The sequence below is a fragment of the Heteronotia binoei genome, chromosome 18 (assembly GCF_032191835.1).
Source record: "Heteronotia binoei isolate CCM8104 ecotype False Entrance Well chromosome 18, APGP_CSIRO_Hbin_v1, whole genome shotgun sequence".
Taxonomy (NCBI): Eukaryota; Metazoa; Chordata; class Lepidosauria; order Squamata; family Gekkonidae; genus Heteronotia; species Heteronotia binoei.
Window position 1 is genome coordinate 13,586,843 of NC_083240.1, and position 17,927 is coordinate 13,604,769.

Consider the following 17,927-nt stretch of genomic DNA (forward strand, 5'->3'; position numbering starts at 1 on the left):
GGGGGGAGTACCCAGGCTCTTTTGAACAGAATGATGATTCTGTTTTCCTCAATGGCGAGCACAAATGCTAAAGAAAATCCCCTCAGTGTTCAACCAGCTTAAACTCTGATGCCGTTTCCCGGTCTCCAGCTGAATTGCGTTGTCTGAATCATCCCAAGCTTAGCTCAAACACCAACTTTTGGCAGGAAATTTTATCTTCCCGTCTCCAGAAAGGCTCAGAGGAAAGTCCGGGGAGGGGGGCGGGGGGGGGAATACACATCTCCTCAAAAGAAGGAACCTTTGTTCCTTCAGAAGAACCTTGGCTTCTGGGGCTGCTTGGTACAGCTTATCTGGCGTTTCCCAATAAGTGGCTGAGGTAGGCCTACCTTAGCATTACATCTTTGTCTTCATTAGCTAGTAATTTGTTTTGTCTCGTTTGTTCTCTGTTTTCCGCAAGCAGCATCTGGGCTTCCAGATGTGTTTGACTGGCCTCACTTCAGATTGACACTGCTGAAGCTGGGGAAATGACAGCTTGTTGGCTGGCAGCATTAATCACTACGTTTGGAGGCCAATTAGGAAAACCAGGTCTGTTTTCTTCTGAGAAGATGAGCTCTCGGGAGGTTAGAGCCCAGAGATAGGCACATACATGGTACGTAGGGGTAGTTTCACATTTTTCTCAGCGCTGCAGAGTTCCTCCTGAATCCTCAAATCCAAATTTCACTTTCCTCTTATCCAATTCAAGCCCGTGGTTCTTTATTTGCCGGGTCCTTTCTGTGTTTGTTCAAACTGAATTTGCCCCACCTAAAACGAACACACGTTTCATTTATTTGCCTGTTGGCGATTCAGCATTATATAGCCATTGTAAGTATAAATGAGCTACGTTGTAGGTTTGAAAAAACCATACCCTCTGAAAAAACCATACAAACCAACCTACAAAGCTGACAGTTCAATTTGCATAACGCAGAAGCGCTATCAAAGCAGGGATTATTCAAGACGAAAAGGTGGGGATGGGGAAATTCGGAAGCATCCTGACTCCCGTCCACCCTCCTTTTCAGGTTTCAGATTGGCAACTAACTTGTATGTGTGCAAATTCACTGGCACCCTGATCAATGCATGGAGGTAGAGAGTGGGGTTGGCACATTGACTATCCCTGTTTTGGTAAACCGAGCAGAGTTATTTGTTTGATTTACAATCCCCACCCTCGCAAGTAACCTTAATCCCCATCTCTCATCCCCATCGTCTGATGTTTAGCTATGGGCCTTTCCAGCATTAATGGATAACGTTACATTTCAATAGATTTCAACACTGGGACAATTGAATAGTGGGCATGCTAACATTATCTCAGTTAATTCCAGCGAGAGAGCCAGTGGCTTGGTAACAAAGCATGTGTCACCTAAATTGATGTTGCCAACAGTAGGGCTTTAATTTCCCCCCCTTCTCTTTCTCTGTCTCTCATTTTAGTTCCTTCCAAGTTTTGTGATGTACCTTTTTCACCAGTCTTTACATTTAAAAATTCACTCCACTGCAGTCAGAGGTAGTACATTTGAGACTCCTTTCCAAAGGACTGCCCATGTAAGGACTACATGGGTATTTCAAAGTCCAGCATTGGGCAGAATTATCATTCTAGCAAACAGATTTGAATGATACTTCGCTGAACATGGCAGAAACCATGGGGCATATCTACTTCACAGTCTGACATTGGCCTAACGTTCAGTCTCATTTCCCAGAGGATGCTGGGAATGCCAGTTTTGTGAGGCTAGAACGTTCTAACAAAGAAGTCACAACACTTTCACCAAACTGCAGTTCCCAAGGCTCTTTTCTGGAGATGGGGAGCTGTGGAAATTCAAATGAAACCATTTTTGACGTAGGTATGTCCCATGAGATTATCTGTTCTGTTATTGGCATGAGGTACCTCAGTAGTCTGATTTGGAGCAGCCGTAGAGCATTTACCTTTGTTTTTCATTGTCTCTTCATTTCTTTCTTCATGCACTGCCGTAGTAGAAGTTGGGCTCCCTTTACGGGGGGAAAAAAGGCTTTATGCTTCCTGCACATGCTCACCCAGTTCTTCCTACTTGTAGGCCTCTTCCAATCGGAAGCGAGTGGAGAATATTGCAAAGAAGAAACTGGACTCTCTGATCAAGGAATCAAAAATCCGTGACTGTGAAGACCCAAACAATTTTGCAGTCACCACTCTTCCACCGTCCGGGAAACTCGGCCCCAAGCATGATCTCAAGAAGGTACTATTCTTAATCCATCCAGTTTACCTTGTAACAGAACATTGACGTTCTCCTAATTAAGGCCTGCTTCTTCTCACTCAGGTGGTCACCTCTGTTCGGCTTCAGACTGCAGGTGGTGACGCCCAAGAGGGAATGTACATAAAATACTTCCCATGCCTAGAAAATTAGCACACTGGGGAGAAGGCTAGCCCATGGACTTCCTTGACATACAGGCATGGCTCAGATGCAGGGGGGGTTTTGAGCAGGAACGCAGTTTGGGCTGGCTTAGCATCCAGGGGTGTGGCCTAACATGCAAATGAGTTCCTGCTGGGCTTTTTCTACAAAACCCTGTGTGAAATAATGGTGACATCAGGGGGAGTGGCTTGGTATGAAAATGAGTTCCTGCTGGGCTTTTTCTACAAAAAAAGCCCTGCTCAGATGTAATGTCAACCCATTTGGCATGTATTTAATGTTTTAGAAACCCTACCAGGGAGGCCCTCTGGGGAGCGATAGCTGGAGAGTTCCTTCCCGTCGCCCACTGCTACCTGACAAGGTGGACAGGAAAGAGGGGGCAAGTTAGTGTGGTTCTAACATGCAATGTCACTTCCAGCATGACACTGGAAGGGACATCAGTGTGATGTGAGTGACACTCTAGGATTCGCCCCAAACTTTATGGTTTAACCATAGAATTCAGGGTGAATCCTAGAGCATCACCCCAACATCACTTCCACTTTGATGTCGCTCCTGCTTTCACGCTGGAAGTGATGTGTGCTGGCACAACACCAAGGAACTTATCCCCACCACCAGATCGGGCAGCCATACCCACCATTTTGTTACTTGCCCATTCTTTCCCCTCCTCTGCCTCTGATCACAGCTGTCCAGAGGGGAGGGTGGCCAACGACACCCAGCTACCTCTCCTTGTTCCTGTCACTGTTCATTCCAGGAGGGCTTGAAAAGAAGCTGGAAAATCACAGCAGAGACAGGTTGCTCCAAGGGTAGAGAGTGGATCCCCGCTGGGGAGGAGACCTCAGCACATGCCCCAAGACACAGAACCCTGAAGCTCGCTCTCACAAAAGCCCTTTGCGTGAAAAAGGACATTTTTGTCTTGAGGGTACAGCCAGTCCACCTTTCCATATTCCCTTGAGTCAGCAAAACACCAGGGAGAGGGAGAAGGGGGATGGATCTAAGGAACTTTATCTGACCTTTGTTTTCACAACCAGAACACTCTGGTGGATTTTTCCACACTCTCCACCCATTTCCAAATGCCACACTGAGGTTACGAAGCCAGCCTGACTGTGTGTTGCCAATAAGTTGGGGGGGGGGGGGGAGTTGTGAACAGTCACATCAGCCCACACAAAATCAAGAACAAGACACAAAATCTATGCAGTATTACTTCATTAGGGCTAACCAAAACGACACAAAATGTTGTGCACGCTTTTTAGCTCATCAGAATTCTTCATTGGTCTGTAAAAATTTTGAACTGGAGGGGGGGGGAGCAGATAATAGAAGGAAGGATGTGGTAATCTGACAAAGGTTTTTGCCTCTCGAAAGCTGATAGCTCTGAAAATCATGTTGGTCTCTTAAGGTTCTACTGGACTCAAATATTTGCCAAACTTCTTGTTGTTGTTCAGTCGCACAGTCGAGTCCAACTCTTTTCAACAACATGGACCAAGTCACGCCAGGCCCTCCTGTCTTCCACCATCCTCCGAAGTCTGCTCAAATTCGTGTCAGTGACATCAGTAACGCTGTCCAGCCACCTCCTCTTTTGCCGTCCCCTTCTTCTTTTGCCTTCTGTCTTTCCCAGCATCAGGGTCTTCTCCAGTGAGTGCTCCCTGCTCATTGCCAAACTACTATCCTTTTAAAGGCAGTCAGGACAGTTAAACCAATATAACACTGATAGATGAACCTATGGAAGAAGCAGCTCTTCAACGGATAACATCTTTATAAGCGGTCCATGGGCAATATATAGAGGGAAGAGTTTTGTGCAGGGAGTTGAAAAAAGAGAGCAAGTGTTGCCCATTCATTCCACAAAGCACAGTCTTCAAAATAACATCTCACAGGTGGGTGATTTCCTAGGCTGGGATCTGATGTTATGGAGGATGCATGGCTGCCCCAGAAAATAGCAGCCGTGTGCCTCGTTCTTCCCCCCTCCATGAGCGTATCAAGTCATCATGTTTCAGAGTTGGTTTGCGGGAGAACAGCTAGAGTTGTCTAGAGTCAAGATTTTCAGGGTGTGAGATATCAAGAGTCATATGAACATATGAAACTGCCTTATACTGAATCAGACCCTCGGTCCATCAAAGTCAGTATGGTCTACTCAGACTGGCAGCGGCTCTCCAGGGTCTCATGCTGAGGTTTTTCATGCCTACTTGCCTGGACCCTTTTTAGTTGGAGATGCCGGGGATTGAACCTGGGACATTCTGCTTACCAAGCAGATGCTCTAGCACTGAGCCACCATCCCTCCCCATCTCCGTATCTCCCTTCATAGTTGGTCTCTAAGGTGCTACAGGACTCACATCTGGCTCTTCCATCACAGACCAGCATGGCTAGCTACTGAAACGATCAACATGGGCTTTGTTTCTGTCACACACCAGCCTAAGTATGTGCACATGAAGTTTGTGTGGGTGTGTGCCTGTTTCCCAACAGTATTCTATTATCAAAGATTTCAGGTTTTCACGGCTGACATCATCATTAGGGTTTGTAGAATCTTTCGGGCTCAAGTGCCGTGTTCTACTGGAGAAAGTTTTTCTTCCAGACGTTTCGTTCTCAGCTGCGGCGAACATCCTCAGTGGCGTTGCAGCCGGAGCAGGCGTTCTGACCTTCTTGGCTGCTGTGCATTAGCAGCCAAGAAGGTCAGAACGCCTGCTCCGGCTGCAACGCCACTGAGGATGTTCTCCGCAGCTGAGAACAAAACGTCTGGAAGAAAAACTTTCTCCAGTAGAACACGGCACTTGAGCCCGAAAGATTCTACAAACCCTAATGAAGTATCTATTAGTGGCTGTGTCCTTCTTGGCTGAATTTTTAGAGCAGGGGTGGCCAAACTTGCTTAATGTAAGAGCCACTGAGAATAGATGTCAGATGTTTGAGAGCCACAAGAGGGAGGGAGAGAGGGAAGGAAGGAAGGAAACTTTAAATGCATTCTCCAAGCTGCCAGCAATTTAAAGAGAGAAATGCCTTCTCCAAGCTGGCCAAGGGGGTGGGGTGGGGGGCTTCGAGAGCCACACAATATGTGTGAAAGAGCCACATGTGGGTCCCGAGCTGCAGTTTGGCCACCCCTGTTTTAGAGCAACAGCCGCCTTCTGTTTGTAAAGCTAATGTAGCAGGGAAAGTCCTGTATTGTCCAATTAATAGTAAATCATACTCACAAACGAGGTCTGAGGCAAGATCAGGAAAACAGCTTCTTTATTTAACGTGCATAACCGCTCTATACACGGGCTTCAGACCCAAGGGTCTGAGCAATGACTGCAGCTACCTGTCGTCTTTTATAGGGTGTCTTTACCCCAATTGTCACCCTTAATTGTCACCCTTACCCCAATCACCACCTTTTATACCTCTCCCAGTACCCTGGGATGATGACCACATCACGCCTTAACCACATTTTGTGTTGTTTACCAGCTTTCGGCACCTTCTTCAGGGGCCTTCTCTCGTTGCCAGCTGTCCCTTGTTACCTTATGTGGGATTGTTACACACACATTCCTTATTGCTACATTACTTTTTGCTAGCACATAATGGAGTTCCCTTTTAAGCTTGTCACTGGCGCCTTCAGACACCCTGCGATTTCTCTTTGAATGACCTTTTGTCAACTTAGGTAGTTCCCTTTTATTTCAGCAAGCTAAAACTCCTTTGCTTAAACTGCCATAAAAAGACTATTTTCTAAAAACACTATTATTTAATTCTAGCATCGCCAAGCCATACATATTGATTAGGTATTTGGTATTGATTTTGGCCTGATGCCACACTAACCACCCACGCGATTTCCCCGTTGCCTTAAAGAGCAGCGGAGGCCCATCTATTTTGAGCAGGGCTTTGTGTCAAGCGCACTTATTTCTGTAACATGGTTGTTTCTTAGACACAGAGCAGGTCACCAGCTCTCGACCGCACCCCCGTTATTTACAACCGTGGGGCAAGTAATAAATCCATCTGGCCCAAGGATGTTTTTGCTACAGCCTGGCTGGTACCACTTTCAAGTCGCCTCTCCCACAGGTTCACACAGACAACTCTTATCTTCTGCTAGAGAAGTGTGAGAAAGGGAGATGTTTTTAATAGCCTAAATGCCTTAGTCATAAAAAGGTAGTGTTTAGCAACCTTTGAACCCGTGACTCAAGTATGCATCTGTAACGTAACCTTTGAAGATACCCTATATAGCAGCTGTGTAACCCTGTATACGTCATTACTCCCAAGGCTTGTGTCCTTGATACAGCTTCTGAGTTTCTAACAATAAAAGAGCTTTGATTTAAAACAAAAGACTGCTTATTGAGAAATATGGGCGCTTGACACTTTGTTTGTGTCATGCTCTGGTATTTCTGTTTCCTGGGTAGTTCTTTGCTTTTTAAATTTGGTTGCCTTTTTCTTTTTGGTTGCCTTTCTTTTTTCTTTTTATACGCTAAGGAGACCTCACTTGCTTCAGAGCTCCTTTCTCAGGGTGGATTTTTTCTAAAAATATTTCTGTATGGAGGGGAAGCGACTGCCAGTTAAGCAGCTGTTGCTGGAGAATAGGATTTGTCAAGGGAGAGGATGATGGGGTGTAAGCTAGGAAGACACGAGGTCCAGCTCGAACCATCCTCCTAATATCAGGGCAGGTTGCTCTAGTAACAGCCAGCCAACCTATTGGTCCATTCCCTTGTACTGTTTGATGTCCCTCCACAGGATGTGGAAGATATTGATAATCGCTGAGATTTGCATCGCAAAGGAAACAGTTCAAAGCGCTTTGCATATGTTGGAAGATCAAAAGCTGGACACCTGGGGAGCAACATTTGGCCACATCAGGGCTGTACTTCTTGAAATGCGTTTTGCCAAGTCGCAGCCCAGAACTCATCTTGAACCTCTGAATGCCTTGACTTAACTAAGAGTGACTCCTCACCAGCATTTGCTCTGCCCCTGCGCTTCTCCCTGTGCCGGCTCAAGCAATGGATTCCCCACTAGTTGCTCCACGGGAGCCTCTTACATCACGGCTACTTCCTATTACCGTTGCAGCAACAGGATGCTGGGTTTTTTGGAGTTCCGGTTGCCGTGACGGGAATCGGAATTAGCCTCGAAGCAAGAGGCGCTGTGAAGAAGAAAACATTGGATTTATATTCTGGCCTCCACTCAGAGTGGCTCACAATCTCCTTTATCTTCCTCCCCCACAACAGACACCCTGTGAGGTGGGTGGGGCTGAGAGAGCTCTCCCAGAAGCTGCCCTTTCAAGGACAACTCCTGCGATAGCTATGGCTGACCCAAGGCCATTCCAGCAGCTGCAAGTGGAGGAGTGGGGAATCAAACCCGGTTCTCCCAGATAAGAGTCGGCACACTTAACCACTACACCAAACTGTGAAGCGACTGGTGGAGAATCGATGGCTTGTGCCGATGCAAGGAGAAGTGCAGGGGAAGAGCAAATGCCAGTGAGGAATCACTCAAGGGAAGCTTGGCTCCACCATCTTGTAGGGAAGGGCCATGGACATTCTTATCTGCAGGAAGTCCCAGGTTCATTCCCTGGCATCTGCAGGTAAAAGATCTTGGATAGCAGGTGTTTGGAAAGTCCTGTCTTTGCCTGAGGCCTGGGAGAGCTGCTGCAAGTTAGAGGAGACAATATTGAGTGAGATGGACATTAGTCCAATAGGAGGCTCAGTGGTAGAACATCTGCTTGGCATGCGGAAATTCCCAGGTTCAATCCCCAGCATCCCCAGTCAAAAGGACCAGGTAGGAGATGATTTTAAAAAGACACTGCCAGTCTGAGTAGACAATACTGACCTTAACGGAACAAGGGTCTGACTCAGCTGTAAGGCAGCTTCGTATATTCAGTCCGACTTGGATTAAAGCAGCTTGTTGAATTAAAACTGCACAGTTTTAATGTAAAATGTAAAATTTTAAGGTTTTTAGGTTTTAAATGTTTGAATTTAAATGTATGAATTTGTTCCGATTTTATTGTTTTATTATTTGTTGTAAGCCGCCCTGAGCCACTTGTGGGAAGGGCGGGATATAAGTTACGGAATAAATAAATAAATAAATAAATATATGTCTGCAGAGATTACTTGGCAAGCAGAGGAGGGGATTGGCTGAGAGGACAGGAGAAGCCACTGTCTCGTTTGGGGATATCCCTACTGTCTGGGGATATTTCAACCTGCTCGCCCTATTTCAGGTTGTGCTTAGTGCTGTAGCCTTCCCCAAGCTGTGGTGCTGGAGAATAATCTTGGGAGTCCCTTGGACTGCAAGAAGATGAAATCAGTCAGTCCTAAGGGAAATCAATCTAGACTGTTCCCTGAAAGGTCAGATGCTGAAGCTGAAGCTCAAATACTTTGTGGTGCTGGAGAAGACTCTTGAGAGTCCCTTGAGCCGCAAGAAGATCATACCAGTCAGTCCTAAGGGAAATCAACCCTGACTGTTCCCTGGAATGTCAGATGATGAAACTGAAGCTCAAATACTTTGGCCACCAAATGAGAAGGGAGCACTCCCTGGAGAAGATCCTGATGCTGGGAAAGACAGAAGGCAAAAGAAGAAAGGGACGGCAAAAGATGAGGTGGCTGGACAGCATTACTGATGTAACTAACACAAATTTGAGCAGACTTCGGAGGATGGTGGAAGACAGGAAGGCCTGGCATGACTTGGTCCACGGGGTCGCAAAGAGTCCGACTCGACCGTGCGACTGAACAACAAAAACGTGATCTTTGCCGTGTTGGAGACTTATTGCAGCAAAGTCAGTTTAGGCGAGGATTCAGAAATAGCCCCTTCTCCAAACCAGTCCTCGGGGAACTGTGCTTTTTGGACAGATGAGGGCTGCAGCAGTCCTTTTTTATATAATAATTTGGGAAATTCTTAACCGCGGTGAAGCTAGGTGTGTAATCACAGTTAATCCTGATGAATCGGCGCCCTGGCATTTGGCTCTGCGGGGACTATTTCGCTCAAAGCACTTAATGGAGCTTTGTTGGCTTTCCCTTTAATCATGATAAATATTTATTGTCCGCCCAGATTGCCCCGTTGTTTCTGAGCACACGCCATCAGATGCGTGAGGGGCAACGATGCAGAGAGAACTGCTTTTATTTCCCTTGCGCAAAACCATCAATATCCCTTTTCCATCAGCTGTCCAGAGAGCCGGCAGCCGCTGCCGTCTCAATAAAGGACCAGGACCGTTGAGTTTGTCTGCCTGAGGGCAGGAGAAGGGAACAAGGAGTGATGGGCGACGAGGATTCATCCGGAAAGCCCGCTGTTATCGGGAATTTATGGCTGGTGTCCAAGCAGTCAGAATAATAGGTGGGAGAAGAAGGGATGAAGGATTGTTTCTTCTCTTTTTTGTCATGGGAAGGGGCAGCTATGAATTGATGCTCGGTTGACGGATGGAAGGTGGATTGTGATTCACTAGGCCACTCCCTGGCCAGTTCCTGTGGGGCCATCACAGCTTGGAGGTTTCTCAGATTCTTGCAAAGAATGTTGGACTGAGTATTCCTGGGTCCTGATCCTGCAAGACACTTCTTAAGCCACTCTTCAGAAAAAGTGCACCCTGGGGAACACTTAATAGAGGGGTGTGTGTGTGGAAAGTGCCGTCAAGTCACAGGTGACTTATGACAATTCTATAAGGCAGAGGTGTCAAACATGCAGACCGGGGGACGAATCAGGCCCCGGAGCAACTGGCTGTCATCTGCTTCCTTCTCCGTCTCTCTTGCTTCCTTCTGCACAACAGCTTGCTTTGCAAGGCTTGCTCAATCACACAGGAGCATCAGAGCAAAACCTCTATTTTCTCCATTGGCTGAGGCTCTGCCCTTGTGGAGGAAGGAGGGAAGGCAGAGCTTGTTTTTGCAGGCTCTCTCAATCACACAGCAGAACTACTGAGCCAAGCCTCTCTCCCTGGGGAAGGAAGGAAAGAGCCAGAGCTTCCTTTGCCCAGTTCCCTGGATCCCATGGGAGAAATACAAAGAAAGCACCTTTAAGACCGACGAGTACTAACATTTTAAGCATGTTTTAAGGTGTTTTTTTTAAAAAAAAATATTTAATTGTGTATGTGTTCTTTATAAAGTTGATATCTCTGCTACCTAATCTTAAATAAGGTACACACATGGCTTGGCTTGACATGGCCCAGCCCAACCCAACATGGCCCGACCCAACAAGGTTGCATTGATGTCAGATCCGGCCCTCATAACAAGAGTTCGACACCCCTGCTAAGGTTTTCAAGAAGGAGGAGGAGAAGGAGTTGGTTTTATACTCCCATTCTTCACTACCCGATGGAGTCTCAGAGCGATTCACAATCACCGTCCCTTCCTCTCCCCACAGCAGACACCCTGTGAGGTGGGTGGGACTGAGAGAGCTCAGAGAGAACTGTGACTGGCCCAAGGTCAACCAGCTGGCTGCACGTGGAGGAGGAGGAGGAAATCGAACCCAATTCTCCAGATTAGAGTCTGCCGCTCTTAACCACTACACCGAGCTGGATCTAGAGATGCAGAGAGGTGGTTTGCTGTTGTGCACCTCAGCATAGCAACCCTGGGCTGCCATAGTACTCTCCAGGGCTTCGCCTGCTTACCTCCCAAGATCTGACAAGTTTGGTCTAGCCTGGGGCATTCAGGTCAGGACTTAAAATATGTTAGTTACTATGGTTGCCAACCTCCAGGTGGTAACTGGAGATCTCCTGGGATTTCAGCTGGAGAAAATAGCCACTTTGGAAGGTGGATTCGATGGCATTTCACCCCACTGAAGTCCCTCCTCCCTCCAAACCCCATTCTTCTCAGGCTCCACTCCCCAACATCTCCTGGTATTTCGCAGTCAGGAGCTATTGGTGGCTATCAAAAGGCAGGGCTGCCAGCTTCCAGGTGAGGCCTGGAGATCCCCTGCTTTTAGAACTGGTCTCCAGCTGGCAAAGATCAGCTCCCCTGGAGAAAACGGCTGCTTTGAAGGGTGGACTCTGTGGTATTGCAGCATGCTGTGGCCCAGGCCTTGGATTCAGTAGGAGCTCACAGGAGCGCAGTTCCTGAACCTTTCTGAGGGTTCCCCCTCCTCCTTCCCACCTTGCTGATTAAATAGTAGGTGCAGATGCATAACAATCCCTGGATGAGCTGCACTACCTATTTTTCTACAAAACGATCCCTGCTGAGGCCCCTCCCCTCCCCAAACCCCGCCCTCTCCTGGATCTACCTCCAAAGTCTTCAGGCATTTTCCAACAGAGAAGAAGAAGACCACAGACTTATACCCCACCCTTCTCTCTGAATCAGAGTCTCAGGGCAGCTTACAATCTCCTTTATCTCCCCCGCCCACAACAGACACCCTGTGAGGTGGGTGGGGCTGAGAGAGCTGTCACAGCAGCTGCCCTTTCAAGGACAACCTCTGCCAGAGCTATAGCTGACCCATGGCCATTCCAGCAGGTGCAAGCAGAGGAGTGGGGGAATCAAACCGTTTCTCCCAGATAAGAGTCTGCGCACTTAGCCACTACACCAGACTGGCTCTCTGAAGTATGACCTAAGGTACGGTCACAGGCCAAGAGCACAGCCTGAGCTGACACATCAGCTAACTGAAATCTTTTTGCAGTCCCCTCTACCTCACGTCACTGTGATGGGAACTGCCTTTGCCTTGAAGCCCTCCTATCAGCGAGAAGCAGCATCCTGCTCACGTCCCTGAATGAAAAGCAAAGGGACGGATGGCTCCTACTCGCATCCCCATCGGGCTCTGCCTGCAAAACACGTTTAATCTGATCTCAGGCGATGTCGCGTTCTTGGTCTATGACTCGTGGAGGGGAAATGAAAAGCAATTTTTCATACACTCTCCACCGTGATACTTTTTTAAAAAAATGCCGGCCAACGTTTTGACCTTCTGCCCTTTCCTTATCAGAGAGGCTTGTTTTCACAATAGAATCAGCATGCGGCGGAAATGGACCCTCGCGGAGTTCTCAAGATTGCCGACACGTTTCTGCTGGTCTAACTGAAATAGATAACAGGGTTTGTTCACAGCGGCCTGCCTGAGCCCACGTAGCACAATTCAAAGCGCCGGTTATCACCCTTAAAGCCCTAAGCGGTTTGGGGCCAGGATGCTTAAAAGACTGCTTGCCCTGCAGTTATGATCATTTCCATTTTGATTTTTTTTCTCCCTCTCCCTTGTTTGAAGAGTGCTTCCGACTCTTGATTTTTATACCATTTTTTGGTTTCATCTAACAAGTTCCCCTCTTGTAAAATATGTGCATTCTCTCTGAGCCATTTGTGCATCGGTAAATCGGCAATAAATCTGCCCTGACTTGGATAGCCCATTTCTCAGCAGACCTTAGAAACTAAGCAGGGTCAGCCGTTGATTTATTTTATTTCTTGGATTTATATCATAAGAAGAACATAAGAGAAGCCATGTTGGATCAGGCCAATGGCCCATCCAGTCCAACACTCTGTGTCACACAGTGGCCAAAAATTTATATATATATATACACACACACACACACACTGTGGCTAATAGCCACTGATGGACCTCTGCTCCATATTTTTATCTAAACCCCTCTTGAAGGTGGCCATGCTTGTGGCCGCCACCACCTCCTGTGGCAGTGAATTCCACATGTTAATCACCCTTTGGGTGAAGAAGTACTTCCTTTTATCCGTTTTAACCTGGCTGCTCAGCAATTTCATCGAATGCCCACGAGTTCTTGTATTGTGAGAAAGGGAGAAAAGTACCTCTTTCTCTACTTTCTCCATCCCATGCATTATCTTGTAAACCTCTATCATGTCACCTCGCAGTCGACGTTTCTCCAAGCTATAGAGTCCCAAGCGTTTCAACCTTTCTTCATAGGAAAAGTGTTCCAGCCCTTTAATCATTCTAGTTGCCCTTTTCTGGACTTTATCCAATGCTATAATATCCTTTTTGAGGTGCGGCGACCAGAACTGCACACAGTACTCCAAATGAGACCGCACCATCGATTTATACAGGGGCATTATGATACTGGCTGATTTGTTTTCAATTCCCTTCCTAATAATTCCCAGCATGGCGTTGGCTTTCTTTATTGCAAACGCACTCCCACCCTCCCCATGGAAGCAGGCTTAGGGCGGCTCACAACAATCAATATTAAAACAATAAAACAATGAATAAACATTGGTGTTTTGACAATTAAGTTGATAATAACAATTAAATAGTTTAAAACAATTTAAAACGGTTTTGGTGCTGGTATTAATTTCAATAGGTTCAGCGATGTTGGGCGTTCTCTTGTACTATAATTCAGCTGAAGGCAAGGCGAAATAGTACTGTTTCACAGGCCTTGCGGAACTGAGCAAGGTCCCGCATGGCCCTTCCTTCCACCAGTAGGGGGCTGCAACTGAGAAGGCTCTCTCTCTAGTAGACTTCAGTCTCGCCTCCCTCGGCCCGGGGATCGACAATAAGTTCTGCGTCCCGGATCTAAGTACCCTCTGGGGAACATGTGGGGAGAGACGGTCCCTAAGGTAGACAGGTCCTCGGCCATATAGGGCTTTAAAGGTAATAATCAGTACCTTGTAGTAAATCTGGAATACTATTGGCAGCCAGTGCAGTTCCCTCAGCCTTGTCTGTATGTGTTCCCGTATAGAGAGACCCAATAACAGCCTGGCCGCCGCATTCTGCACCAACTGCAATTTCCGGGTACAAGTCAAAGTCAAGTCAAGTCAAGTCAAGTTTATTTTTATATCCCGCCCTCCCCCGCCAAAGGCAGGCTCAGGGCGGCTCACAGACATGGAAACCATGATTTAAGTAAAATACAATGTAAACAAAATTTAAAAATACAATTCAATTACATAAATTAATTAAAATAGATAAAAACAGGTGATATAAGGTGCTATAGTCACAATCATACATAGGATGGCTAGATGGTTACAGATCGGTTCCAATGTCAGTTTAGCCAGGTTCTACCTCAAAAGCAAGCTGGAAGAGAAAAGTTTTGCAAGCCCTGCGGAATTGATTCAGGTCCCGCAGGGCTCGCATCGTCTCTGGAAGTTGGTTCCACCATCGAGGGGCCATTGCTGAGAAAGGCAGCCCCATGTAGAGGGCATTACAGTAGTCCAGTCTCAAGGTGACCGTCGGATGGATCACAGTTGCCAGGTCGCTACACTCAAGGAAGGGGACCAACTGTCTTAACCGCCTAAGATGGAAGAAGCCGAATTTAGCAGTGGCTGCTATCTGGACCTCCATTGCCAATGTGGGCTCCAGCAGCACCCCCAACTTCTGCCTTTGGGTGCCAATATTAGTGGTGCCCCATCAAAAGCTGGTAGAGGGACTTCCCTTCCCAGACTACTGTGACTCAGCCATGGTTAGTACTTGGATGGGAGACCACCAAGGAAGTCCAGGGTTGCTACGTAGAGGTAGGCAATGGCAATCCGTCTCTGTTTGACCATTGTCTTGAAAACCCTATGGGGTTGCACCTTCCACCACCACAATAAATAACCTCCAAGGTTGGCTGTTCCTTGGATGGGAGACATCCAAGGAAGTCCAGGGTCACTACACAGAGGCAAGCTATGGCAAACCACCTGTTTGTCCCTTGCCTTAGAAGCTACCCCTGCTGCTCGCTTGCCTTGAAATCCTCTTGCTGGATTTGCCATAAATCAGCTTTAAGGATCTGGACCAATCAGAACCAGTATCTTTCCCAGCAGATTTGAACCAGGATCTCTCAGATCTCAGTCAAGGGGTGGGCAAACTGTGACTCATGAACCACATGTGGCTCTTTCACGCATATGGTGTGGCTCTCGAAGCCCCCTCTGCCCCATCAGCCAGCTAGGAGAAGGCATTTTAAATCACTTCCCCAAGCCAAGCCAGCCATTTAAAGTTGCTTTCTTTCTATCTCCCTCCTTCCCTTCCTGTCTTGCAGCTCTCAAACATCTGACATTCATGTCTTGCAGCTCTCAAACCTGGCATTTATTCTGTGTGGCTCTTATGTTAAGCAAGTTTGGCTGCCCCTGTCGTAGTCTAACACTCAAACTACTTCACCCCGCTGTTCCACCTGCCTATTGGAAAACAAGGGGAGAGGGACTACAGTTCTCTAGCCTTCTCTCTTTAGATGACTTCAGCTTGGCCTTCATTCTGTCCAGTGCTTGCTGAAGTGTGGGGACAAAATAATAACTTCTTGGCTTTAACACGCCCTAGATTTGGCTAGCCCATTTTGAAGGGCATTTTGTTCTTGCACTCTGTTGTCCACACTCTTCCTTACATCCCTCTTCCTTTTGTTTTCTTGCTTTAAAAGAAAAAAAGAAAGAAAGATAGAGTCACATTGGTCTTGAGCACTGGAGCTTTCCTTCGGTGCTCAAATCTGAGTCTGGGAACGCCGCAGCAGATAACAGTTTCTGACGGCTTTTTGCTGGCTCCCAAGATGGCCAACCTACATTCTGTGCCTCTCTCGTGTCTCATCGACTCTCCCCTCTCTCAGAGGCTCATATGGAAGAGAAAGACATCCAGGTGTCTAAAGTCTTGGTTTTAATCTCTGCACCTGTTGGGGCGGCTTCTGAGCTCTTCTCCTGAGTCTGCTAAAGCGCTGTTCTGCTAAGACTCACAGGAGAGTCCTTTTGGGTTTGCAGCTCCATCCAGATGGCTCTCTTTGTCTTCTTTTTTAGCCGGTAATCAAAATCCAGAACTGAGCCCCATAGCGCAGAGCGGTAAGCTGCAGTACTGCAGTCCAAGCTCTCTGCTCACGACTTGGTTCAGGTAGCTGGCTCAAGCTTGATTCAGCTTTCCATCCTTCTGAGGTTGGTAAAATGAGTACCCAGCTTGCTGGGAGGGGGAGTGTAGATGACTGGGGCAGGCAATGACAAACCACCCCGTAAAAAGTCTGCCATGAAAACGTCATGCTTAATTACTTGATGGGAGACCTCCAAGGAATACCAGAGTTGTGATGCAGAGACAGGCAATAGTGAATGACCTCTGTTTGTCTCTTGCCTTGGAAGCCCTACAGGGTCACGTAAAATCGGTTGAGAGTTGGTGGCTCTTTCTCACACCAATCTTTTGGCGTCAGTCTCGTGGAGAAGGACAACGGGTTGTATATTTCACAGTAGTGAATGCTGACGCGTTTTCCGATTCACAAAAGCTGATTGCTCTTGGAAAGCTAGTATGTGTCTCATAAAAGTGACTGGAAGCCTTCTCTGTGATGCACTCCTTTTCTGCATGGAAGGGGGTTTAACTGGGATTTGGAGGAGCATTCTGTCAGGCTATAGCATCGTGGCTGAGATTGGGGAGGCCCCCTGTTCAAATTCCACCTCTGCCGCAGCTCATTAGAAGACTTCATTCAAATAGCTCATAACTTCACCCCTGCTATGTAATAAGGGGCTAATATTCTTGGCCTATCTTCCAGGACAGTTGCTAGGATTACAAGAAGATGGTGCATGTCCAGGGTCAATCCTACACTGTCTGGCACCCTAGGCAAGGCTAACTTGTGGCATCCTTCCCCCCCCCCGCCCCACTGATACCGCGGGGGCACCCTAGGCAACTGCCTAGTTTGCCTTGTGTCAGGGCTGGCCCTGTGCGTGTCAATACCAGAAGTACTGTTAGTATCAGTAATTTATTAGTGTTATCGTTGCAGTCTCAAGAGGCTCCATGTGGCCCCAGGTTCCATGAGAACGAGGTCTTTGCCTCCAGGAACTGCAAAGCGAGTGGTGACGTGGCCTGTTTGTGACTTCTAATGCTTCCCAACTAAGCTGGAAGCTTGCATGGTCTACAGGGACAACTTCAGAAATGGCCGCAGGAGAAGGAAGGTTATTCTTGGTTCTTCGAGCATGTTCAGCTGGCTTTCAGTGCCAGATATCTTAGCAGCCCACCACCGTCCCCAAGGCAGGGACCGTCCCCATGCCTCTCTCTGGGAGAGCGTGCCACTCACTTCCGTGAGCTGTCATCTCTCTTCCCTTCTAGTCTCCCAGGCGTTCTGTGGATAGTGGTTTAAGAATGCTAGCCGGGCACCAGCTTGAAAATGCCTTGAAGAATCTGCAGACCCTTTCCTCATTGCTCTCCCTCTTCTCTCCTCCTCCCGTCATGACCTCCATCCCTCTTCCCCATCGAGCTTATCTGCATCATTGTTTGCGGGGGCTCGTCTAGAAGAAGATGATGGTGATATTGGATTTATATCTCGCCCTCCACTCTAAATCTCAGAGTCCCAGAGCGGCTCACAATCTCCTTTATCTTCCTCCCCCACAACAGACACCCTCTGGGGTGGGTGGGGCTGAGAGAACTCTCCCAGAAGCTGCCCTTTCAAGGACAACTCTGTGAGAGTTACAGCTGACCCAAGGCCATTCTAGCAGCTGCAAGTGGAGGAGGGGGGGAATCAAACCTGGTTCTCCCAGATAAGAGTCCGTGCACTTAACCACTACACCAAACTGACTCTGAAGGGGTTGCAGGACACAATTCTCATGCCTACCTCTACCACCAGCTCTGCTCATTGCACTTGAGAAGCTGCCCTGCCCAGCCTTGATAGATGCTGGCTCTAAGCCATGCCTCATCCCACCCACAGGGAAAATTGAGTCTCCACAGAGAGCAAAGGATATAACACTTCTTTCTTGCCTCTTGAGGTCTCTAGACGTTTTCTGAAACCTCAGATTGTATTCTTCCTCTCACTGTGGACTTGTCGTACTTTGGGTTCAG

General features: G+C 47.6%; 1 protein-coding gene across 1 annotated transcript in view; it reads left to right on the forward strand.

The window, feature by feature from the left end:
- Positions 1-17,927, forward strand: part of PLCH2 (phospholipase C eta 2) — a 179,796-nt gene that overhangs the window by 105,081 nt on the left and 56,788 nt on the right. The window contains exon 12 of the mRNA XM_060259046.1: positions 2,058-2,216. Coding sequence (XP_060115029.1) covers positions 2,058-2,216 — 159 coding nt within the window. The remainder of the gene's footprint in view (positions 1-2,057; positions 2,217-17,927) is intronic.